Raw genomic sequence first — 27439 nt, 5'->3', positions numbered from 1 at the left:
TTCCCTTCTAATTGTGTTTGTATTAGTTTTGTTTGTATAAAGGCTTTTTAATTTGATATAATCAACATTTTCTATTTTGTGATCAATAATGATCTCTAGTTCATCTTTGGTTACAAATTTCTTCCTCCTCCACAACTCTGAGAGATAAACTATCCTATGTTTCTCAAATTTATTTATAATATCGTTCTTTATGCCTAAATCATGGACCCATTTTGATCTTATCAAGATAAGTATACGGTGTTAAGTGTGAGTTCATGCCTAATTTCTGCCATACTAATTTCTACTTTTCCCAACAGTTTTTGTCAAATAATCAATTCTTATACTAAAAGTTACGATTTTGTGTTTGTCAAACACTAGATTACTATAATTGACTATTTTGTCTTATGAACCCAACCTATTCCACTGATCAGCTAACCTATTTCTTAGCCAATACCAAATGGTTTTAATGACTGCTGCTTTATAGTATAGTTTTAGATCAGGTACAGCTGGGCCACCTTCATTTGATTTTTTTTCCCCATTAATTCCCTTGAGATTCTCGACCTTTTGTTCTTCCATATGAATTTTGTTGTTATTTTTTCTAGATCATTAAAATATTTTCTTGGGAGTCTGATTGATATAGCACTAAATAAATAGATTAGTTTAGGGAATACTGTCTTTTTTTATATTTGCTCGGCCTATCCAAGAGCACTTAATATTTTTCCAATTATTTAAATCTCACTTTATTTGTGTGGAAAGTTTTTTTGTAATTTTGCTCATATAGTTCCTGACTTTGCTTTGGTAGATAGATTCCCAAATATTTTATGTTGTCAACAGTTATTTTGAATGGAATTTCTCTTTGTATCTCTTGCTGTTGGATTTTGTTAGTGATGTATAAAAATGCTGAGGATTTATGTGGATTTATTTTGTATCCTGCAATTTGCTAAAGTTATGAATTATTTCTAATAGGTTTTTAGTAGAACTCTGAGGTTCTCTAAGTATACCATCATATCATCTACAAAGAGTGATAGTTTAGTTTCCTCTTTACCTACTCTAATTCCTTTAATCTCTTTCTCGACTCTTTTGCCAAGACTAGTGTTTCTAATACAATATTGAATAATAATGGTGATAGTGGGCAACCTTGTTTCACTCCTGATCTTACTGGAAAAGGTTCCAGTTTTTCCCCATTGCACATGATGGCTTACTGACAGTTTTAAATATATACTGCTGACTATTTTAAGGAAAAGTCCATTTATTCCTATCCTCTCAAATGCTTTTCTTACAAATGGATGTTGGATTTTATCAAATGCTTTTTCTGCATCTATTGAGATAATCATATGGTTTTTTGTTAATTTGGTTATTGATATAGTCAATTATGCTAATAGTTTTCCTAATATTGAACCAGCCCTGCATTCCTGGTATAAATCCTACTTGGTCATAGTGTATTATCCTGAGGATGATTTTCTGTAATCTTTTTGCTAATATTTCATTTAAGATTTTAGCATTGATACTCTTTAGGGAGATTGGTCTCTAATTTTCTTTTTCTGTTTTCAACCTGCCTGGTTTAGGTATCAGTACCATGTCTGTATCATAAAAGGAATTTGGTAGGACTCCTTCAATCTCTATTTCTTCAAATAGTTTATATAGCATTGGAGTTAATTTTTCTTTAAATGTTTGGTAGAATTCACATGTAAATCCAAAAAATCCTTGGGATTCTTTCTCAGGGAGTTGGTAATAATTTGTGCTATTTCTTTTTTAAAAATGGGACTGTTTAGTCTATTTACTTCTTCCTCTGTTAATCTGGACAAGCTATATTTTTGAAGGAGGTATTTTTCCATTTCATTTAAGTTGTCGAATTGATTGGCATAAAGTTGGGCAAAGTAGCTCCTGATTATTACTCTAATTTCTGCTTCATTTGTGGTGAGGTAAGACTAACAATTTGATTTTCCTCTTTTCTGGTTTTTTCATAGAACCCACTCTTAGTTTTTTAATTAATTCAATAATTTTTTTTTACTTTCAATTTTATTGATATCTCCCTTAATTTTTAGAATTTCAAGTTTACTGTTTGACTGGGGGGGGTTAATTTGTTCCTTTTCTAGCATTTTTAGTTACAAGCCCAATTCATTGACCTTCTCTTTCTCTATTTTATGCCAGTAGGCCTTTAGAGATATGAAATCTCCCCTTATTACCGCTTTGGCTACATCCCACACATTTGATGTCTCATTATTGTCATTTTCTTGGGTGAAGTTATTAATTATGTCTATGATTTGCTTTTTCACCCAATCATTCTTTAGTATGAGATTATTTAGTTTTCAATTATTTTTTGGTCTATTTTCCTCTGGCTTTTAATTGAACGTAATTTTCATTGCATCATGGTCTGAAAAGGATGCATGTACTATTTATGCCTTACTGCATTTGAGTTTGAGGTTTTTATGTCCTAATATATTGTCAATTTTTGTATATGTTCCATGAACTGCTAAGAAGAAAGTGTAATCCTTTCTGTCTCCATTTAGTTTTCTCCAGAGAGATATCATCATATCCAGAGAGCTACAATACTAGTATTCTATTTACCTCTTTGACTTCTTTCTTATTTATTTTGTGGTTTGATTTATCTAATTCTGAAAGTGCAAGGTTGAGATCTCCCACTATTATAGTTTTGCTGTCTATTTCTTTTTGCAGCTCTTTTAATTTCTCTTTTAAGAATTTAGATGCTACACCACTTGGTGCATATATGTTTAACATTTATATTGCTTCATTATCTATACAACCCTTTAGCAAGATATAGTGCCCTTCCTTATCTCTTTTAATTAGATCAATTTTTGCTTTTGCTTGATCTGAGATCAGGATGGCTACCCCTGCTTTTTTGACTTCACCTGAAACATAGTAGATTCTGCTCCAACCTTTTACCTTTACTCTGTATGTATCTCTCTTCTTCAGGTGTGTTTCTTGTAAACAACATATTGTAGGATTCTGGGCTTTTAATCCATTCTGCTAACCACTTCCTCTTCATGGGGGAGTTTACCCTATTCACATTTATGGTTAAAATCACTAATTCTGTATTACTTGCCATCTTGTTAACCCCTGTTTATGCTTTTCTCCCTTTCTTCCCCCTTCCCCCTCCCCAGCATTAAACTTGTGAGCACCACTTGCTTCTCACAGTCTTCCCTTTTTATTATCCCTCCCCCAACTTTAGAGTTCCTTCCCTATCATTCTCCTTTTCTTCACAATTTCTGTATTCCCTTACACTTAGCTTATTCCTTCCCTTTTCACTTTTCCCTTCCCACTTTCAAAGAAGTGGGAGAAGTTTCACCATAAATCAAATATGTCTAAAAGTTTTCTCTTTAAGCCAATTCTGATGGCAATAAGATATACACTATATTCCTCCCTCCATTCTTTCTCTCAGATACAATAGGTTTTCTTTGCCTCTTCATGAGATGTAGTACCCCCACTTTACCCCTTTTCTGGTACAATTTCCTTTCTACTTCTATTTTCTAGAATAAGATATACATTATTATTTATATATCTTTATAGCAGAAATATAGTTCCCAAGATTTATTTTTACCTTTTTAGGTTTCTCTTGAGTTCTATATTTGTAGATCAAACTTTTTGTTAAGTTCTGTTTTTTTTTATCAAAAAAGGTGAAATTCACTTATTTTGTTGAATGTCCATCTTCTTCCCTGGAAAAAGTTGCTCATTTTTGCTGGATAAGTTATTTGTAGTTGCATACCAAGGTCCTTAGCCTTTCAGAATATCATATTCCAGGTCCTTTGATCCTTTAATGTGGCTGCTGCTACATCCTGGGTAATCCTTATTGTTGCTCCTCTATATTTGAAATCATTTTTTCCTAACCACTTGCACCATTTTTTCCTTTGTCTGATAGTTCTTGCATTTGGCCACTATATTTCTTGGTGTTTTGATTTTAGGATCCCTTTCAGTGGGTGATTGATAAATTCTTTCAATGTCTATTTTATCCTCTGTTTCTATGACTTCTGGGCAGTTCTCTTTGATAATTTCCTGGAAAATAGTGTCCAGGCTCCTTTTTTCATCATTTTTTCAGGGATTCCAATTATTCTCAGATTGTCTCTCCTAGATCTATTTTCCAGGTCTGTTCTTTTCCCAAGAAGGCATTTGACATTTTTTCCATTGTTTCATTTTTTTTTTTTGGTTTTGCTTGACTGATTCTTGGTGTCTCCTTGAGTCATTCAATTCCATTTGTTTGATTCTGATTTTCAATTAAGTATTTTCTTCACTAACTTTTTTATATCTTTTTCTAATTGTCCAATTGCATTTTTAAATGTGTTGTTTTGTTCTATGGAATTTTTTCCATTTTGCCAATTTTATTTTTTAGAGAGCTATTTTCTTTTTTCAGTTCACCATTTCTATTTTTCAAGGATTTAATTTCTTTATCCACTCTGTCTTTAAATGAGTGGGATGACTTCTCCAAGCTCTCTTGCCAAGCCTCCCTTTCCTTTTTCCATTTTCCTTTTAGCTCTCTTGTGAGAGCCTTTTTAATTTCTTTTATGAGATTCATCTGTGCTGAGGAACAAATAATATCCTCCTTTGGGGATTCAGCTGGAGACAGTCTGTTTTTAGTCTCCTCAGGGTTTAAAGTCTGCTCTCTGTCTGTATAGAAGCTATCAATGGTTAAGGTCCGTTTAAATTTTTTGCTCATTTTGTCAGGGAAGAATAAAAAAAGACAAACTAGCAAAAAACAAACAAAAAAAAAACTTAGTTTTTTTTTTTTTTGGGGGGGGGCGGGGGCTGTGTGGTGTTACCGAGCTTCCTCTACAGACTGTGGGAAGAGGGCAGCAGTGAGGCACTATCAGGACAGTAATGGCTGTGCTGTGCCTGCACTTTGAGACTCTGAGAGCATGCTGAAACACTGGGGGGAGGAAGGGAGATGACCAGGTCCCGAGAGACCCTAGCTTTTGGGGGTATAGTCTTCACCTCTTATGTTTTTAGCTTCTCTGCTTATCTACTGGCTTGTTGCTCTAAGTATGAGATCACACCGCACTCCCCTCGGGTCTTCTCATTGTGAGCTGCCTGCTGTGTTCTCGCTGCTGCTGCCTGCCCTCAGCCTGCACCTGATCTAAAATCGTCCCTGCCCTGAAGCAAAAACAGACCTTTCCTGGTGAATTTCAAGGATGTCTTCTCTTGGTAATTATTTGTGGGTTTTTTTTCAGTCAAGCATTAATTCAGAGGCTTGTCATGAAATGAATTCTGAGGGAAAAAGCAGAGCTTACACAGATGTGTGCCTCCTCTCCACCATCTTGGCCAGAAGTCCCAAAAAAGAAAACATTCTTTTAAAGACAAATAAGATGACTCTTTGTTTTAGAAGGCTCTACCAACAGACTACTAGCTATGACAAATCTTAATGATTCAAGAATGTATCCAATGATGATAAAATTCAAAAATAAAGTACAAAAATATGCAAAGTGATAAATTACATATATACACATACATACATAATACATACATATATTCTAAAGATTAGCATAGAAAAACTCAGAGCAGCTCATTACCAGGTTGACCACACAGAGTTTTTGCTTTGTTTTGTGCCAGACCATGTTAAGTGCCACCAATGCTGTCATATCCATTGAATGAGATGCCACCATTTTTCTAATTTCACATATAAGTATTCAACTCAATAAACATTTATTGGACATTTCTTTAAAAAAAAAAGAATATAAGCAATATGAAGAATGTAAATATAATGAATGAAAGAATTTTCATTCACAAGAAGCTTAAATTCTAATAGGGGGCAGCTACGTTGCATAGTGGTTAGAGTACCAGCCCTGAAGTCAGGAGGACCTGAGTTCAAATCTGGCCTCATATTCTTAACACTTCCTAGCTGTGTGAACCTGGGCCTCAGCAAAAAAAAAAAATTCTAATGGGGAAATTAGTTATATGTACATATGTTGATGTACTCACATACTGACACAAATACAAGTATATAAATATTTAATAAATCTGAAGAAAATGACTTATGGAATACAAAGACCTCTGAAGAATGAAAATAATAGGCCATGCAACTGTTAATTTAAAAAGTCATCAAAGGTAAAAATTGGTCAGCATTATATTATTGATTATGATTTGTGTCCAAACCAAGAAATGATAAAAAAATCATACAGAAACCATGATTAGAAAAGGAATGGAGAGTCTAAGTATTTCATGGATACCCATAACTGTCAAACAACTCCAAGGAAACATAGGAGGATTTGAACATGTCTCTGACCGGAAAAAAAAATAATCCAACACATCTGAGCTGTGACAGAGAACAATAAAAGGAATGCCCTGAAATAATAGGACCATATAAGGATACAATGAAATAATAGGACCATATAAGGATACAATGCAAATGGGCATCTCACTTTTTCTTATACTTCCCTGTATACTCCCTGTTAGAGAATAGTATAAGCTTCTGAAAAGTTTCAGTAATTAATGGGACTTGGAGGAAGGAAGGAACGGATATAAGACAGGAGGGGAAGGAGAGGAAGGAAGGAGATTATACAAAATACATGCCAAATCATTTTACAGAAGGAACAGATATCAAGGTTCATCCTGTATGATTATTCTTTATGGGGAGTAGCTCTAGCCATTGAAAAACTTTCAATGGTCACTTAGTGTACCCAGTGCTAGAAATGATTCCCAGTAAATTATTTTTCTACAAGAGCCTCAGAATTCCTCATTTTTTTGTGCAATGAGGAGGATAATCTGCAATTTGTTCACACAGGGTCTAGTTAGTTACCTAAAACTCTGTAGGGCACACTTTGCAAAGAAAATTTCTCAGCTGAGTTAAATCCCTTCAAACCCAAATAAATTTCTGATTTGACACGAATTTTGTTACAATCACAAAGAATATACATTATCTAAATATTCCTGTAGAATTCAGAGTTAAAAAATCTTGAATAAAAATGTAAAGTTGTAGCTACTTAAAGACAATTCTGAGGCCAGTCATTTTTTCCCCTAACTGCTGTGTAGACAATTATATTGGGATAAATATAGATAAAAAAATATATAGATAAAGACTGCTTACTTTATGCAGTCTTATTGCCCAAAAGCTCAATCAATAACTTTAAACAAGAACTGAAATTGCTGGCAGCCAGCTATTGTGATGACCACGTTAGCACCCTGGATACCTTAGAATCAGCTGGAGTCAGGATAAGCAAAAGTCCTTAGTCTTTATTCTTAGTCTTTAGGGATAAGAAGGGAAGGGAATGGAAGCAGAATCTCTGTGACATCTTCCTTGTTTACTGCCAAAGTGACTCTGGCTAATCTTACTCTACTCCTTAGTCCCTCCTACAATCCTCTGTATACACCAATCATCGAGCCAGCACAGGATAGTGGGAAGGGCCATTTTCCCCATTTTCCAAGGATATGCCCAATTGGTAGTTAGCCTCAAGTGCTTGAACCAACCTCAGTGCAGTGACTAAAGAGTTTCAGCCCTCTACATCTACTGCTTTCTTTTGTTTTAGAATACAGGTGGTCATGCCACCTGATTTCTCAGAGAGGTGAGAACCCCCCAAAGGAGGTAATCACACCCTCCCTGACATCTCAAGAAGGAAGATGAAAAGCACCAAAGGGAAGTGGGGATTGCTAGTGTGTTTCTGGGCTGAGGAGTCTTATTAGAAACAAGTATGCACAAACCCATCAGCTCACATTGACATCGCAATGCCCAAAAATCTGCTGAATATCATATACCACTGAGAGAAACAAACAGAAAAACATTATTACTGGAGAAGACCAATGATTCACAGGAGCAATAACCAAGAAAACAGTCAGTAATAAACTTATGACCCCATATGTATAAGTAGTGTCTTTAAAATATTAGAATAGTATTAAGCTTTATTAAATTTAGTAGCATAAAACTACACCAAGACTTTTAGGACATCTTGTATATGAGTGCTCAGAACAAAGGGCAATAAACAAGAAAATAAATAAAGAAGTCAAGTTCAGTTACAGAAACAAAGCTGAGCAAAGTGGACAAGAGCTCACAACTCATTATATGTCAATACAATTTTATCAATGAGGGTAGGGACCAGAGACAATTGACTATATCTTACAGTAGGAGGCAAGAGGAGGCATGGTATGGTGGATACAGTCTTGAAACTGAAGTCAAGAAGATGTGAATTCAAATTCTGCCCATGACATTTAATAACTATATGACAAATAATGAATCACAAAATCTATAAAAATCTAAAAAGGGAGGTTATTTTAGTACCCATCTCATAGGTTGTTGTGAGAATCAAATTATAGAATAAAGTGCTTTATATATGTGTTAGCTATCATTATTATTACTGCAAAGCTGGAAAGACAATATTTGAGCTATTAAATGTGCCAATGTAAAAAGAGAAAGATTCTGAGATAAGGTGGTTCACAATTTCTTATCATTTTGGATAATGTCAATTATTGGATCACTGTTATATAATAAAGTATATATAACTCCATTTCCTGAACCAGGAGTATCTATTACTTGAAAAAAACCTAAGAGAAAAGGTACATAAACTATTTAAATTATAGCAAGTCACTATCAAATATCTCTATGTACCAACTCAGTTGGTACCTTGACAATATTCCCCAAGTTAATTAATCTTTGGCCAGTGACTGGGCCAGTTGGCAACTCTAATGACTGTATGATCTGCGCCAGTGTCTACCAATCCTTCTAACTGTATGCTATTCACATAAATAGTGAGCATAGGTCAGTCAGCTGTCACAGCTGCTGTCCAATATATTCTTGGATTTTGTTGCCTGGAGTCAGAATCTGGGTGACTATCACCAGATTGCTTATTAGGAGTCTGAATCAGTTAAACCTGATACTACTACTTCTCCTGGGTGATGTCACACATTGTCTACCTGTATTAGTGACTGGGATATTATCTACACATTCCCCAGTTTCCCACATCAGTGTATGAATGAACAGTGTTTTGTACATACTCTCAGGAGGTGAAATGGTCAAGCCTACTGTGCCTAGAGGCAAGGGATCCATAGGCTGGAGAGGAACAGATTTCACTTCTCCAGCGAGAAATCTCAGTTGTCCCAGCTGCATACAACTCTATTCTCCCCAACTGTAATCCCTTTCTCCCATCAGATGGCTTATATACAACAAGACTATACAATGATCAATTCAGATGGTCATGGCTCTCTTCAAACCAGTTCCAATTGTCCAGGATTGGAGAGAGCCATCTAAACCCAGAGAGAGAACTATGGGAACTGAGTGTGGATGACAGCGCAACATTTTCACTCTTTCTGTTATTGGTTGCTTGCATTTTTTTCCTTCTCAGGTTTATTTTTTCTTTCTAGATCCAATTTTTCTTGTGCAGCAAGATAACTTTATAAATATGTATTCATATATTGGATTTAATACATAATTTAACATGTATTGGACTACCTGCCATCTAGGGGAAGGGGTGGGGGGAAGGAGAGGAAAATTTGGAACAGAAGGTTTACAAGGGTCAATGTTGAAAAAATTACCCATGCATATGTTTTGTAAATAAAAAGGTATAATAACAAAGAAAAAACATCTGAACTCAGACATCTAGCCATGTACAAATCTCTTAACCCTATTTTGTCTCGGTTTCTTAATTATAAAAGGGGTTAACGAAGGAAATGGCAAACCACTTTAATATCTTTGCTAAGAAAGTCCCAAAAGGGATCCCAAAGAGTCAGACACAACTTAAATATGATTCAACAATAAGAAAAAGGAAGTACACATCTGGCTGTACATTCAGGGACCATTACTTCCAGCCCCATTCTCTTCCTCTGAGGACTCTGTCTCTTCAGTGATCTGGTTGCTAGGAGGAATTCAGTTTTGGTGCCCTCTCTCCTTTGTGCATGTTAATTCCTCATTTTATCTTGCATCTTATTTTGTAACTCCTATTCCCAAATTACATGGTTTCCTTGGCTCAGGAGATGTGACTCCAAATACCAGCAAACATTGCAGGTTCAGGCTATTTTCCTCACCTCTACAGAATATATAACATTTTTGTTCATCAAAATCACCATTTCTTACCACTTGGTAATATTCTATTATATTTATGTACCATCTTTTTTTTAATCCCTATATTCCCAATCAATGGGCATCTTAAAAAAAACATTTTTACTTCTTTGCTACTGTAAAAAATATTGCCATAAAGATTTTATTACATAAAGAATTTTTCTTTTTGTTTTTGGCCTCATATCTAGCCTACATATCTAGAAGTAGTAGCTTGGTTAAAGGTTATGAATATTTTAGTCACTTTAATTGCATAAATTTAAATTGTCTTCTAGAATGCTCATGCTAATTGACAATTCATTCGATAGACCATTGGTGAACTTCTTTTGAGAAATGTCCATTTATGTAGAGTATCCACTTATCCCTCAGGGAATTGCTTTTAGTCTAATATATTTCTGTTAGTTATATATCATGAATATAAAATTCTTATTAAGAGATATATAATACAAAAACTTTATCCCAGTCAATCATTCCTTTATTACCCTAGCCACATTAATTTTTTTTTCTCACAAAAACTTTTCTGTTATATGTAAAAGAATTTATTTATTTTATTTTTTATAATTGCTTCTATCTCTTATTTTGTTAAAAATTCAGGCCCTGCAGCCCTCTTTATAGTAGCCAGAAACTGGAAACTGAGTGGATGCCCATCAATTGGAGAATGGCTGAATAAATTGTGGTATATGAATATTATGGAATATTATTGTTCGGTAAGAAATGACCAACAGGATGATTTCAGAAAGGCCTGGAGAGACTTATACGAACTGATGCTGAGTGAAACGAGCAGGGCCAAGAGATCATTATATACTTCAACAACAATACTATATGATGACCAATTCTGATGGACCTGGCCATTCTCAGCAATGAGATCAACCAAATCATTTCCAATGGAGCAGTAATGAACTGAACCAACTACACCCAGCAAAAGAATTCTGGGAGATGACTAAAAACCATTACATTGAATTCCCAATCCCTATATTTTTGCCCACCTGCATTTTTTATTTCCTTCACAGGCTAATTGAAATATTTTTCAGAGTCCGACAGCAAAATAACGGTTTGGTCATGTATACTTATTGTTTATCTAATTTATATTTTAATATATTTAATATCTACTGGTCATCCTGCCATCTGGGAGAGGGGGTGGGGGGAAGAAGGGGAAAAATTGGAACAAGAGGTTTGGAAAACGTCAATGCTGTAAAGTTACCTATACATATAACCTGTAAATAAAAGGCTATTAAAAAAAAAAAGAATTCAGGCCCTGACTATAGCTGGGAAAGTTGCATTTTCTGGTTCTCTTCTAATTTCTTTTATATCATGGTGTTTAACATTCAAATTGTATCAATTTTGAGTTTATGGTGGCATGTTATATAAAATTACTATTCTAAATTTAATTTCTGCCAGATAATTCTTGCTAACACATCCTTTCCTAGGTAATTTTATTTTCAAATTTATAGAATACTAGGCAACTAAGTATTCCTTTCCTAGGTTTTGCCATTGTTGTACTTGTCTATTTTTAAAGTTTATATATGTTTAACCTATGTTGGATTACTTGCCATCTAGGGGAGGAGTTGGGGAAAGAAGAGATAAAAAAATAAAATAAAATAATATTAATAACAAATGTCCTAGAGCAGTGTCAAATAACATTGAAGAAAGGAAGTATTTTCTTTTTTTTTTTCTTAAGGGCTGAGTAATGAGCTTGTTATTATAATGGATACTTATTATGATATCGTGGGTATGTTGAGATTGAAAGGCCTATGCAACAACATTAAGTTGAATGCTTTCTTTTTTTCCTCTTTTTTTACATGTTAAACATGTTAAAATATATCTTACACATAATATATGTGTGCAGATTTGTACAGTTCTCTTGCTGCACAATAAAAATTGGATTCTGAATGTAAAAATAACCTGGGAAGAAACAAAAAAATGCAAGTAGCCCAAATTAATTGAAAGGAAGTATTTTCATATTATTCTCAAATTTACTGGGAAATCTTCGTGTTTTTTCATTGTTTCTAATGTAAGCTTTTGGTTATAGCTATTTTAATCAGGTTAAAAATATCCTTTTCTGCATATGCCTTGTAGTTGTTTTATTTTTTTAGCATAAATTAGTGTTTTAATTTTTCAAAGCCTTTTTTAGATTTACTAAGAGGAGTGTATGGGTTTGAATGCTTTTGTTTTAAATATACTTAATTGTATTAATTGTTACTTAATTTTATCATTGGTATGAATTAAACTTGATCACAGTGAAAGTTTTATACGTAGAAGGATAAATTGCTATATTCTTTCCTTCATAATTTTATTTAAAATTTCTGAATTTATATTTATTATTGTATTGTTCTGTAGTTCTTTATAATCAATACTATTTTCAATGCATTATGGTCTGTAAAGTATGTTTCCTAGATTTTTTTCTTTTTTGAATTTTAAATTTTCAATAGTATTTTATTTTCCCAAACTCATGTAAAAATAGTTTTCCATGTTCATTTTATAAGACTTTGTGGTCCACATTTTTCTCCCTCCCTACCTTATCTCCTCTCCCTCTCTAAGATAGTAAGCAATCTGATATAGGCTAAATACGTGCAGTTCTTTAAATATATTTCCATATTTGTCATGTTGTGCAAGAAAAATCACACTAAAAGGTAAAATGGGAAAGAAAAATGTGTTTACTATTTTTACCTTAAAATATCTACTCATAATTTCTCTGTACCCTAGTGCATGAATGAATGAGAAAGCATTTAATAAGTTTGTACTTTAAAAAAAAACACTATGCTAACAATGTGATAGAAAAGAAAGGCAGTCTTAGCTTTCAAGGATTCCAAATTCTTTTTGTTTTTTAGTCTTTTTTTTAATAATGATAACTTTTTATTGACAGAACCCATTCCAGGGTAATTTTTTTACAATATTATCCCTTGCACTCACTACTGTTCAGATTTTTCCCCTCCCTCCCTCCACCCCCTCCCTGGAAATTAGTATGGCAGAAATTAGGCATGGACCTACACTTACACCGTATACCAAGATAAGATCAAAATAGGTCCATGATTTAGGCATAAAGAACGAGATTTTAAATAAATTAGAGAAACATAGGATAGTTTATCTCTCAGACTTGTGGAGGAGGAAGAAATTTGTAACCAAAGATGAACTAGAGATCATTATTGATCACAAAATAGAACATTTTTATTATATCAAATTAAAAGCCTTTGCACAAACAAAACTAATGCAAACAAGATTAGAAGCAAAACAACAAACTGTGAAAACTTTTTCACAGTAAAAGGTTCTGATAAAGACCTCATTTCTAAAATATATAGAGAATTTACCCTAATTTATAAGAAATCAAGCCATTCTCCAATTGATAACTGTCAAAGGCTATGAACAGACAATTTTCAGATGATGAAATTGAAACTATTTTCACTTATATGAAAGAGTGGTCCAAATCACTATTGATAAGAGAAATGCAAATTAAGACAACTCTGAGATACCAGTACACACCTGTCAGATTGGCTAAGATGACAAGAAAAACTAATGATGAATGTTGGAGGGGATGTGGGAAAACTGGGATACTGATGCATTGTTGGTGGAGTTGTGAACGAATCCAACCATTCTGGAGAGCAATATGGATCTATGCCTAAAAAGTTATCAAACTGTGCATTTCTTTTGCTCCAGCAGTGTTTCTACTGGAATTACATCCTAAAGAGATACTAACGAAGGGAAAGGGACCTGTATGTGCCAAAATGTTTGTGGGAGCCTTGTTTATAGTGGCCAGAAACTGGATACTGAGTGGATGCCCATCATTTGGTGAATGGTGGGTAAACTGTGATGATATATGAATATTATGGAATATTATTGTTCTGTAAGAAATGACCAGCAGGATGAATAAAGAAAGGCTTGGAGAGACTTACATGAACTGATGCTAGTGAAATGAGCAGAACACAGATCATTATATACTTCAGCAACAATACTTTATGAGGCTGTGTTCTGATGGAAGTGGATATCTTCGACAAAGAGAAGATCTAACTCAGTTTCAATTGATCAATGCTGGACAGAAGCAGCTGCACCCAAAGAAAGAACACTGGGAAGTGAATTTAAACTGTTTGTATTTTTGTTTTTCTTCCCAGGTTGTTTTTATCTTCTGAATTCAACTCTTCCTGTGCAACAAGAGAATTGTTCAGTTCTGCACACATATATTGTATCTAGGACATACTGTGACATATTTAACATGTATAGGACTGTCTGCTATCTAGGGGAGGGAGTGAAAGAAGGGAGGGGAAAAGTCAGAATAGAAGTGAGTGCAAGCACTAATGTTGTAAAAAAAATTACCTAGGCATGGGTTCTGTCAATAAAAAATTATAATTATTAAAAAAAGAATTATAACTTCTAAGAATAAAAAAAAGTGTGAAATGTCAAAAAAATTTAAAAAAGGAAATGTTAAAAAAAATTTGCATGTAATTGTGGTGAAATGTTTTTTTTTAAAAAAAGTAGGTTGGAACTGGGATATAAAACTGTGCATACCCTTTGGTACAGAAATGCCATTTCTGTATCCTAAGTCTGTATTCTAAGGAAATCAGAAAGGAAGGAACAGGACCCACATGTCCAAAGTGTTTGTAGCAACTCTTTTTGTGGTAGCAAAGAACTTGAAAATAAGTAGATGCCCATCAATTGGGGAATGGTTGAATAAGTTGTGGTATATGAAGATAATGGAATATTATTATTCTTTAAAAAATGATGATAAGCTTATTTTAGAAAGGCCTGGAAAGATTTATATGAATTGATGTTGATGGTAATAAACATTGTACACAGTAATAGCAAGACTGTGCGATGATCAATTATGAAAGAGTTGGATCTTCTCAGTGTTCCATGGAATCCCAATAAATTTTGCATTAAAAATGCCATCTGCAACCAGAAAAAGAACTATGGAGACTGAATGTAAATCAGCACATGTGATCTTCACTTCTCTTTTCTGTTTTTTTCTCTCTAGAGGTTTTTTCTCTTTTATTATGATTTTTCTCTCTCAACATGATTCATAAAGAAACATACTTAAAAAGTTAATATACGTGTATAAACAGGAAAGATAAAGAAAAAAAGGGGAAGACTGGAACCTAGATTTATAGGAAATCAGGAGAAAACACAAACATAAATAGTTAGAAGGAAAATTAATGATTAGGAGAAATATTCACATATAAGTATGCCTATATTGTGGAGCAATCACATCATTATACAACTATTTTCTCTTCTTGTCCTATCATGAGAAAACTCAAGGAAGCATCCAAAGATATTTTGCTATGAAATTCACAAAGTCACTGAGCCTAAGTGAAGCAAGAGAAAGCAGAAAGTTATTTCTCATCTTCCATTCATTGAGGAAGTGACAGAATAATCTGCTCTATTTAATTATTTTCTTTTTTTCTTTCTTTTTAACCTAATATATGGTGAAATTTAATAAATTAATACATAGACAGAATACACAATAAATTAAATAATTCAATAAATATAATGCATTTAATAAATAATAAATAATAAAATAATTTAATAAATAATAATAAATAATAAAAAATAAATAATAATAAACAAAAACTATTGGTATTATTTTATGGATACACCAAATTTAGAATGCCAGTTTTCTTTATAAGAAAAACAAAGGCAAGGGACAACTTGTAATGGTCAGACAAAAGAGTACAGAGATTAGAAAAAGAGCTATATGTGCTCCACTTTGGTACATGTCAATATTTTTCATTAACCTTTGTATATCTACATGAATATCATATTTACATTAAATTCTCAAATCATAGAACTATGTGACATTGTTCAAATAATATAAAATACTTCCTTTGCCTCAGTTTCCTTGCCTGAAAAATTAGGGATTTGTTCTTGATGGTTCTCTAGTACTAAATTCATAATTAATCAACCAATCAGCAAGGCTTTATGAAGTACCCACTATATGCCAGGCACTCCGCTAGGCACTGGGGATACAAAGAATGAAGTAATTCTTCTCTTCAAGAGCTTAGATTGAAATGATGGAGGTAGCAAATATATTTATTAGTATGAACATAAGTCTTAAGAGAATATATATACAAAATAGTTAGATATGATACTATAAATTAAAACTTCTACCCAGTAGCCATGGAGCTTTGTTATATTGATATGTATTTTAAACTTCTTCAAAAGAAGCAGCATATTGTTTGTATTAAGATCTACAGATCCATATTTAGTCTATTTTCTGTAATAGCTATGACTACTAAGAGCAGCTACGCTAATGGATCCCTTTTCTCTGAGAGGGTAGATGCTTCAATTTCCTAAGCTAGTAGAACCAAAAAAATTGAAAGGAACATAGGAATATATCTACTTACTCCTTTTCTTAATATAATGTAATCCAGTGTACATTTATTAATTCCTCATAATGCAAAGGTATAATATATGAAGATGTAAAATGACACAGTCTCTGTCATCAAGCAATTTATAGTCTACTAGAAAGAAAAAAAGTTGTATCTGTAAAGTTGAGGATTTTATACCTGAGAGAGCTGAAAATCAAATCCCACCACCCAAACTACAAATAATCTAAGAATTGCCTTATTTTTAAATTGGGAAAATATTTAAACTATTTTAAACTGAATTTGTAAATAAGACAATTATTATATAAATATCAAATAAACTAATTAGTAAAAAAGTTTTCTGTCATACTCCCTTTGTGGGGTCAATATAAAAGACATTTTTAAGGCCAGACTAAAGTAATATAATATTAGCCCATACACATTAAATAGTAGCAATTTCAGTATGTACAATTGTCACCCTTACCTTGGTCAAAGGGTTTGTTTGTATTCCAGTTCCTGAAATAATCATCCTATAAAGGAGAAAAATAGAAACAAATACAAGATTTACAAAGGCTTCCAATATAATTGCCTTAAAGCATAATTTCACCCCACATCTCCCAAACAAATATAAAATTATAAATTTAGACATTCTCCTTCAAAATGGATTTTGGCACAATGAAAAATGATTATTTTACAAAAGTTTATTTTCCAAACTTTTAAAAAATGAAGTAATTTGTTCAACTATCATGGAGATACTAAAGACAAAGGTATGAATCAATTTGTCTGCAAGAAGGACATACTTCACAAATCTATAAAGTTCATCCCTCCATTTACCCAGATTATGAATTGCTGTGGCAAAATGAGATGAGTGAATAAACAAATAAATTAATTAATTAATGACTGATCCTTCTCTTATGAGCCTCTTGAAACTTAGCTAGACTGATCCATCCAGATCCCAAATACGTGAATTCATCACATACAAATCCACCAAAGTCTGTAGTCCACTGAAATAATCTTGGAAAACCTATGGTTATTACTGTGTCACTAAAAGGTGTCCAAGAAAAACTTATGAGGAAGAGGAAAAATATTTTCCATAAATGAATAATTAAGTATTAAATCTTAATACTTAATTAATTAAGTATATAAGAATAATTATTAAGTATTGCATCACCACTCTCATGATTGAGCCATTGGTACTTTGAATATCATTTTTTTTTTATGCTGGGGCATTTGACTTCATGTATAACTACCCTGGTTACCAGGGATTTACATGACTTAAAATAATGTAATTATGAAAATATCATTTGTGACCACAGATATAATCAGTCACTGCTTAAATGTATACCACAGAGCACCATACTGAATAGGCCTTTTAATTATAATTGACTAAGGAATCCATTGGGCAGTGAGGTAGAGCAGAGGATAGAGTACTGGACCTGAAGTCATCATCCTCCAGAATTCAAATGTAGTCTCAGACACTAGCTCTGTGAACTTGGGCAAATCATTTAACTTTGTTGATGTCAGTTTCCTCATCTATTAAATGAGCTGGATAAGGAAATGACAAACCACACCTGTATCTTTACCAAGGAAACTTCAAATGGAGCCTCAAAGAGTCTAAAATGATTGAATATACAAACAAAAAAAAGAATCCATTACTTTGTAGATACAGGTTGAGATGTTCTGAATCCTGTTCATACAGGATCACAAAAACGATGTGTAAAATTTCCAATTTACCTAGGAAATTGGCAAATGCTAAAAATTATGACTTGATTTATTGTTTTGTTGATTGTCTAGAGTCAAGAAACTGCTAGATGAAAGTGTTAGTAATTTAGGACAAATTTTAAAATATTTCAAACATCTTCACTCTATCCTCTCTCATCCCAGATCTGGTTGTTAATTATTTACTAACATCCCACTAGAATACTTCCTTTCATATGATTCCCCCAATCTATCTTTCATCTATTTCCATTCTCTATAGTTTTCTCTTTGACAATACCTACTTTTAAAGCAAATGAAAAAGAGTGAATGAAGTTTTCTAAGTGAAGATGCATCATGGATATATATTCTATCTATGCTATTTTAGGTGTATTTGTTATTTCTCCTCTTAAGCATGCCCAGCCAGATGCACATTAGGGTCTTTTTCAGATATTTTTGATAGCTACGATATATGCAATAGACATTTAGTAAGTTGTCAAAAATGATACTTCATTCTTTCTTCTATTAATTTGCATCAATGCACCCATTTATTTCAAACTATCATCTATATCTCCTCATACAACAATTTATTTATGACACTGTTTTCAGAGCTTTAATTTGCAAAATAAGAAGAATGGATTAGATGATTTCTTAGGTACTTTCTAGATCTAATAATTGATGTTGATGTTCCCCTTTATTTTTTTCTGCTACATTGCAAAGTACATTGCTACACTGCAAGATTGACAGGTAGCTTCATTGTAATATAGATATCAGGGCACAAAAGAGATTCCCATGTTAAAAACAGCATTTTAGTGACAAGTATTCCATGTATCCCTGAGGAAAAAATGTATTCCATTGAAAAACCCTTCAAGTGACATGATAAGTTCAGGGTTTTGCCCTGATCGCATTACAACAATTTGATTGCATTAAAGCATTCAAAAGTGTATCATGGATAGACAAGGACATATCTATATATTATGAATGAACGTCACCATCATTTTATCCAGATCAGTGCTATCTTATCTTCACAGGCAATTTCCAAGAAAACAGGGGCTGATTCCACTGACTTTTTGCATTAAGCCTTGCACATATGCTTACAGAATGATTTTTGAGCATAAGGGCATCAATGAAAAATATGTTTAAGGAGATAAGAATCACTATCTTTGAGCCATCATGCTAGGAAATGAAATGTGTGAAGATTTCTTTGTATTTTCTTTTCTCTATCCCATTTATGTGTAATTGTGAGTAGACTACACAAAAAATGTCTATTGAAAATATCCCTCATTCCTCTGGCCCCCTTCCACTTTTGGATTTAGAAAGTTCTAGTTGTGTAAAATTCAAAATATATCATTAAAAATCAGAACTGAACAAATAGAAACTAATGATATATTGAGACAGCAAGAATGAGTCAAGCAAAACCAAAAAAAATGACAAAATGGAAAAAACCATGAATTATCTACTTGCAAAAACGACAGACTTGGAAAATAGATCTAGGAGAGATAATCTGAGGATTAATGGACTTTCCGAAAATTATGATGAAAAAAGAGCCTAGATACTATTTTACAAGAAATCATCCAAGAGAACTGCCCAGATATAATAGAATCAGAAGGTAAAATAGGCATTGAAAGAATTCATCAAACACCTTCTGAAAAAGACCCTAAAATAAAAACCACAAGGAATATTGTGGCCAAATTTCAGAACTATCAGACTAAAGAAAAAATATAACAAGCAGTCAGAAAAAAAAAAACAATTTAAATACTGAGTGCCACAATAAGGATCACCTAAGATCTGGCTGCTTCCACATTAAAGGATTGAAGGGCCTGAAATCTGATATTCAAAAAGGCAAAAGAACTTGGAATGCAGCCAAGAATAAACTAACCAGCTAAGCTGAGCATTTTCTTCCAGGGAATAACATGGACATTTAATGAAACAAATGAATTCCATTTGTTTCTAAGGAAAAAATCAGAACTAAACAAAAAATTTGATCTCCAACCACAGGACTCAAGAAATGCAGAAAAGGTGAAAAGAACTCTTGAGAATTATATTTCTGTTATGGATATACAAAAAGACTACATGTATAATTTGATTTTACTGATATAACATAAAAAAGGGAAGTAGATATGGAAAAGGGATGATGGCAGAAAAGGTGGGAAGGGGGGATAAAAAGAGGGAAACCACATCCCACGAAGAGGTAAAGGAAACACCATATGTGAGGGAATTTAGAGAGGGGGAGGACAATTGTGTGAATCTTACTCTCATCACAGTTGGCTCAAAGAGAAAATGATTCCCATATTTGTTTTAGAGAAAATTCTCTCTCGCCTCATTAAAAAAGGGAGAGAGGAAAAAGGGAAAAAAAGAGTAATAAGGGAAGAAAATGGAAAAGATTCAAAGGGGGGGAGGAAGGGATTCTAAAGAGGGTGAGTGTTGTGATACAAGTGGGGTACATAAGTTTAAAAAGGGGAAAGAGGGTTGGGGGGGGCAAGAAAAAGTAAAGCATAATCTGGGGATGTTAGGATGGCAGGAAATACAGAATTAGTAATTCTAACTGTAAATGTGAATGGGATGAACTCTCCCATAAAGAGGAGGCAGATAGCAGACTGGATCAAAAGTCAGAACCTTACAATATGTTGTTTACAAGAAACACATTTAAAGCAGGGAGATACATACAGAATAAAGGTAAAAGGCTGGAGCAAAATCTATTATGCTTCAGGTAAAGTAAAAAAAAAAAAACCAGGGGTAGCCATCCTTATCTCAGATCAAGCAAAAGCAAAAATTGATCTAATTAAAAGAGATAAGGAAGGAAACCACATCTTGCTAAAGAGTAGCATGATATGATGGTATAATTAGAGAACCCCAGAGATTCTACTAAAAAGTTATTAGAAATAATCCACAACTTTAGCAAAGTTGCTGGTTATAAAATAAACCCATGTAAGTCATCAGCATTCTTATATATCACTAACAAATCCAACAGTCAGAGTTACAAAGAGAAATTCCATTTAAAGTAACTACTGATAGTATAAAATATTTAGGAATCTATCTGCCAAAGGAAAATCAGAAATTTTATGAGCAAAATTACAGACCATTTTTCACACAAATTAAGTCTGATCTAACCAATTGAAAAATAAAATGCCTTGGAAGGAGCAAAAAAAAAGATAAAAACCCAAACCAATTTTTATTTAGTTTTAAATTCCTCCTAAAACATTTTAATGACCAAAAAAATAACTATATGGAAAAAAAGTCAAGAAATTTTCAAGGAATTGATGAAAAAAAACAATGAAAGTGGTCCAGACAACATTATTTATGGGCAAATCGATTTGGAGGCCAAGGAATTAAGGACGGAAAGGTTAAGGCCAAAAAACAACAAAACAGAAAAGTTGGAAAACAAAGACCCCGCATTTAAGGAATTATGCCTAAATTGTGGGGAAAAAATTGGAAAATTATGGCAGAAACGATGATCCATTACCCTAAACACACCAAGATAAAGTCAAAATTTTCAGCATAAAGAATGAATTAAAAAAAGAAACACAGGAAAGTTTGTTTTCAGACCGTGAAAAGGGAATTTATGAACAAAGAAACTAGAATATTAAAAAAAAGAAAATTCCTCGACTATGAAAACGGTTTTTAAAACAAAACCAAGCAGACAAATTAGAAGGGAAGAAAACCGGGAAAATTTTAAGAAAAGGTTTGATAAAGGCCCTTTTCATACATAGAATTGACTTAATTTAAAAATAAAACTCCCTTGATTGGTCAAAGGATAGAACAGAAAATTTAGTGAAGTTTTTTAAAGAAAATTTCCCGTCAAAATCAGAGAAATGCAAAAAACCCCGAGAACCTTTACCCCCGATGGCCAGAATGACAGGAAAATTGCAAATGGAAAGGGAGTGGGAAAAGAGGAAATACTGCCGGGGGAACCGTGAGCAAATTCCAACCGTTTGGAGAAATTTAACATGCCCGGATTGAACGTATCCCTTGAAAAGGGTTACTCGGGCATAATCCAAAGAATAAAAGAAGGGGGACCCAGCACGAAGGGGCAGCCCTTGCAGGGGAAACGGAAATGAGTGGATGCCCATCAATTGAGAATGGGAAAAAGGAATATGAATATTTGGAATATTATTGTTGTAAGTGACACAAGATGATTTTCAGAAAGGCTCGGGAAGAGCCGAGGAAACAAGCACAAGAATCAATTTTAAAACAAAATTATAGACAACCACCCGATGGATTGGCCACCCGAATGAGATCAACATTTTTTAATGGAGAGTAATTAACCCACATAGTGAGAGAATTGAAATGCCTTTTAAGAGAATTCCCAATCCCCATGTCTTTTCGTTATTTTTGGGATTTTTTTTAAATTGGTAAATATTTAGATTGATTTTTTAAAATAATGGTTTGGTCATGTATATTTTTGAACTAATTTATATTTAACAATTTAAATTATTCATCCCAAAATGGGGGGGGTGGAGGGGAGGGGAAGGAAAGAGAGGTTTGGCAATTGTCAATGCTGTAAAGTTACCCACATATAACCTGTAAATAAAACGCTATTAAATAAAAAATATATATATAGTAGTTTGTTTGATCAAACTTGACAGGAAAATGTGCAGAGCCAAGATGGTGGAGAGGACACACACATATATCTAAACTCTCCTTTAACCTCAGACTACTTTTTTTTTGTATTCATTTTTTTTTATTTTTTTATTTTATTTTATTTTATTTTATAGCCTTTTATTTACAGGATATATACATGCATTTACATGCATTTTTACAGCATTAACAATTGCCAAACCTCTTGTTCCAATTTTTCACCTCTTACCCCCCCCCTCCCCTAGATGGCAGGATGACCAGTAGATGTTAAATATATTAAAATATAAATTAGATACACAATAAGTATACCTGACCAAAACGTTATTTTGCTGTACAAAAAGAATCAGACTCTGAAATATTGTACAATTAGCTTGTGAAGGAAATCAAAAATGCAGGTGTGCATAAATATAGGGATTGGGAATTCAATGTAATGGTTTTTAGTCATCTCCCAGAGTTCTTTTTCTGGACATAGCTAGTTCAGTTCATTACTACTCCATTAGAAATGATTTGGTTGATCTCGTTGCTGAGGATGGCCTGATCCATCAGAACTGGTCATCATATAGTATTGTTGTTGAAGTATATAATGATCTCCTAGTCCTGCTCATTTCACTCAGCATCAGTTCGTGTAAGTCTCTCCAGGCCTTTCTGAAATCATCCTGTTGGTCATTTCTTACAGAACAGTAATATTCCATAATATTCATATACCACAATTTATTCAGCCATTCTCCAACTGATGGACATCCATTCAGTTTCCAGTTTCTAGCCACTACAAAAAGGGCTGCCACAAACATTCGTGCACATACAGGTCCCTTTCCCTTCTTTATAATCTCTTTGGGATATAATCCCAGTAGTAACACTGCTGGATCAAAGGGTATGCACAGTTTGATAACTTTTTGAGCATAGTTCCAAACTACTCTCCAAAATGGTTGGATTCGTTCACAACTCCACCAACAATGCATCAATGTCCCAGTTTTCCCGCATCCCCTCCAACAATCATCATTATTTTTTCCTGTCATCTTAGCCAATCTGACAGGTGTGTAGTGGTATCTTAGAGTTGTCTTAATTTGCATTTCTCTGATTAATAATGACTTGGAGCATCTTTTCATATGACTAGAAATAGTTTCAATTTCTTCATCTGAGAATTGTCTGTTCATATCCTTTGACCATTTTTCAATTGGAGAATGGCTTGATTTTTTATAAATTAGAGTTAATTCTCTATATATTTTGGAAATGAGGCCTTTATCAGAACCTTTGACTGTAAAAATATTTTCCCAGTTTATTGCTTCCCTTCTAATCTTGTCTGCATTAGTTTTGTTTGTACAAAAACTTTTCAGTTTGGTATAATCGAAATTTTCTATTTTGTGATCAGTAATGATCTCTAGTTCTGCTTTGGTCATAAAGACCTTCCCCTTCCACAGGTCTGAGAGGTAAACTATCCTATGTTCCTCTAATTTATTAATAATTTCATTCTTTATGCCTAGGTCATGAACCCATTTTGACCTTATCTTGGTGTACGGCGTTAAGTATGGATCAATGCCTAGTTTCTGCCATATTAGTTTCCAATTTTCCCAGAAATTTTTATCAAACAGTAAGGTCTTATCCCAAAAGCTGGGATCTTTGGGTTTGTCAAAGACTAGGTTGCTATATTTGTTGACTGTTTTATCCCTTGAACCTAATCTATTCCACTGATCAACTATTCTATTCCTTAGCCAATACCAAATAGTTTTGGTAACTGCTGCTCTGTAATATAATTTTAGATCTGGTACAGCTAAGCCACCATCATTTGATTTTTTTTTCATTAATTCCCTTGAAATTCTTGACCTTTTGTTTTTCCATATGAACTTTGTTGTTATTTTTTCTAGATCATTAAAATAGTTTTTTGGGAGTCTGATTGTAACCTCAGACTACTTTTTATGAAACAGCCTTGGAATTAGTGCTTGAATGTCAAAACCCATGAATATTGGGAGTATAACACATTACCAACATAAGATAATCTCGAAATTCACCAGAAAAGCTCTATTTTTGCTCATGGGCAGGGATGTTTAGGCCAGGGACAGATTCAGGCAAGTAGACAGTAAGAGCACAGAAAACAGCTCACATTGAGAAGACTGGAGAGGGGTGGAGTGCAGTCTCAGCCAGCAGAAAATCTGCGGGTAGAACTTTACCAGAGTGTCTGCTGCTCTGCTTTGGCAGCAAGCCAGTAGATTAGCAGAGAAGCTATAAACATAGGGGGTAAAGACTATAATGCCAAAATGGTAGTGTTTTTCTGGACCTGACCACACCCACCCAGCACCAGGAGGAACTCAGCATTATCTCAGCATGCAACTGCTGATTACAGAGCAAATGCTGACCACAACAAAGATGCTAATCTCAGTGCAGATGCTGATCCCAGCACAGTCATTGCCGTCCCACTACTGCTTCACTGTTACTTCCTGTTGTCTGTAGAGGAAACTTGGTAACACCACACTGTCAGAAAAGCAGACTGCATTTTTTTTTCCAAAAATGAGTAAAAAGGCAAAGCAAGCTCTAACTATAGATAGCTTCTATACTGAAAGAGAGCAGACTTCAAATCCTGAGAAGATTAAAAGCAGATTGTCTCCAAATGAAACTCCAAATGGTGATATAATCTGGTCCCCATTCACACAAGGCTCTCATAGAAGAAATTAAAAAGGCTCTTTAAAAAAGAGCTAGAAGAAAAATGGGGAAAGGAAAGGGAAACTTTGCAAGAGGGATTAAAAAATCAACTTCCAGAAAACAGAATTAGTGAATTAGAAAAAGAAAATAAGCTCCCTAAAAAACAAAATGGAAAAAAATCCATCTAACAAAACAATTCATTCAAAAATTCAATGGGGGTGGTGGTGGTGGAGGAGGGCGGAGTCAAGATGGCAGAGAGGACACAAGCTTCATTCTGAGCTCCCCTTCTACCCTCACTACTGAATACAAAATCCAACCTCTGAAATAGTGTTTGACTGGTAGAATACATGAATATTGGGAGTACAACATATTACCAGCAGAAGATGATCTTGAAGATCACCAGAAAAGGTCTGTCTTGATTGGGCAGGAGGAGGCCCAGTGCAGGCAGGGAGGCAGAACACAGAGGCTAGCACATGCTGAGCAAATCAGGGGCAAAGTGCAGTCCCATGTTTGCAGGGAAGACTCTACCACAGATTGGCTGCTCTGCTTTGGTTGCAAAAAAGTGAATCAGCAGAGAAGTTATGCAAATGCAAAAGGCAGAGTGTACCCCAAAGCGCCAGAGTTTCACAGAATATGGCCAAACCCACCCAGCACCGGGAGTGACTCAGCATGATCGCAGCACTGCCACTCATCCAGTGCAGCAGTTCTTCACAGCTTGTTTGCAGGACAGCACTGTCAATCTGTCCCTGTTCTGTAGAGGAAGCTGGGAACCTCCTTGCCCTAAAGGCAGACCCCAAGGGTTTTTTTTTTTTAATGAGTATAAAAGCAAAGTGAGCTCTAATTATAGATAGCTGCTGTACTGAAAGAGAATAGATTTCCAATCCTGAGAAGAATAATAGCAGATTCCAGACAAAACCCTAAAGAAAGATATAACTTGGTCCCCACCACACAATGCTCTCCTTGAAGAAATTAAAAATGATCTTAAAAGAGAGCTAGAAGAAAAAATAGGAAAGGAACGAGAAACTCTGCAAGAGAGTATGGAAAAGGCATACAATTTATTGGAAGAAAAAATTGAAAAAGAAAACAACTCCCTGAATTGTGAAATGGAAAAGATAAAGAATGCTAAGGGAAACAGAATTTGTGAATTGGAAAAAATAAACAACTCCTAGGAAAGTAGGATCTGTGAATTGGAAAAAGAAAATAACTCCTTAAAAAATCATAAAATGAAAAAAAATCCATAGAGCAAAACAACTCATTTAAAAACTCAATTGGACATATAAAAAAGAAGTAAAAAAAATAAATGAAGAAAATAATTAATTAAAAATTAGAACTGCACAAATAGAAATAAATGATTCATTGAGACATCAAGAATCAGTCAAGCAAAACCAAAAAACTCAAAAAAATAGAGAAAAAATTAAATATCTATTTGGAAAAACAACAGACTTGGAAAATAGAACTAGGAGAAATAATCTAAGGTTACTGGGCTCCCTGAAAACCATGATGAAAAAAAGAGCCTAAACACTATTTTTCAGGAAATCATCAAAGAGAACTACTCAAATGTAATAGAATCAGAAGGTAAAATAGGCATTGAAAGAATTCATTGAACACCTTCTGAAAGAGACCCCAAAATAAAAACTCCAAGGAATATTGTGGCTAAATTTCAGAACTATCAGACTAAGGAAATAAATATTACAAGTAGCTAGAAAAAAAAAGAAAAAAACAATTCAAATAACGAGGAGCCACAATAAGAATCACTCAAGATCTAACTGTTTCCACATTAAAGGGTTGAAGGACCTGGAATCTGATATTCTGAAAGGCAAAAGAAATTGGAATGCAGCCAAGAAAAACTACCCAGCTAAACTGAGCATTTTCTTCCAGGGACAAAGATGGACATTTAATGAAACAGGTGAATTACATTTATTCTTAATGAAAAAATCAGAGCTAAACAAAAAATTTGACCTCCAAATATAGGACTCCAGAGAACCATAAAAAGATTAAAAAGAACCCTTGAGAACTGTATTTCTGTGATGGACATACAGAAATAGCACATGTATAATTAGATTTTATTGTTGTAATATAAAAAAAGGAATTAAAAATGGAAGGGGATTGCATCAGAAAAAGGGAAAAATGGAGTTAAAAAGAGGGAAATTACATCTCAGGAAAAGACAAGGAAACCTATCATATCTGATGGAATTAAGGGAGGAGGAGGAACATTGTGTGAATCTTATTCTCATCAGATATGGCTCAAAGAGAAAATATTAGACATATTGGTTTA

At 33.8% G+C, this 27439-nt stretch overlaps 1 protein-coding gene across 2 annotated transcripts in view; it reads right to left on the bottom strand.

Moving 5' to 3' along the window:
- The window catches only part of SPOCK1 (SPARC (osteonectin), cwcv and kazal like domains proteoglycan 1), a 616330-nt gene that overhangs the window by 356568 nt on the left and 232323 nt on the right, over nt 1-27439 (bottom strand). For both annotated transcript variants that reach the window (XM_031953010.1, XM_031953011.1), the window contains exon 3: nt 16742-16787. In XM_031953010.1, coding sequence (XP_031808870.1) covers nt 16742-16787 — 46 coding nt within the window. The remainder of the gene's footprint in view (nt 1-16741; nt 16788-27439) is intronic.

This window comes from Sarcophilus harrisii, chromosome 2 (assembly GCF_902635505.1).
Source record: "Sarcophilus harrisii chromosome 2, mSarHar1.11, whole genome shotgun sequence".
NCBI classification, from domain to species: domain Eukaryota; kingdom Metazoa; phylum Chordata; class Mammalia; order Dasyuromorphia; family Dasyuridae; genus Sarcophilus; species Sarcophilus harrisii.
The sequence above is the reverse complement of the archived record's forward strand: the minus strand, read 5'-3'. Positions and strand labels throughout refer to the sequence as shown.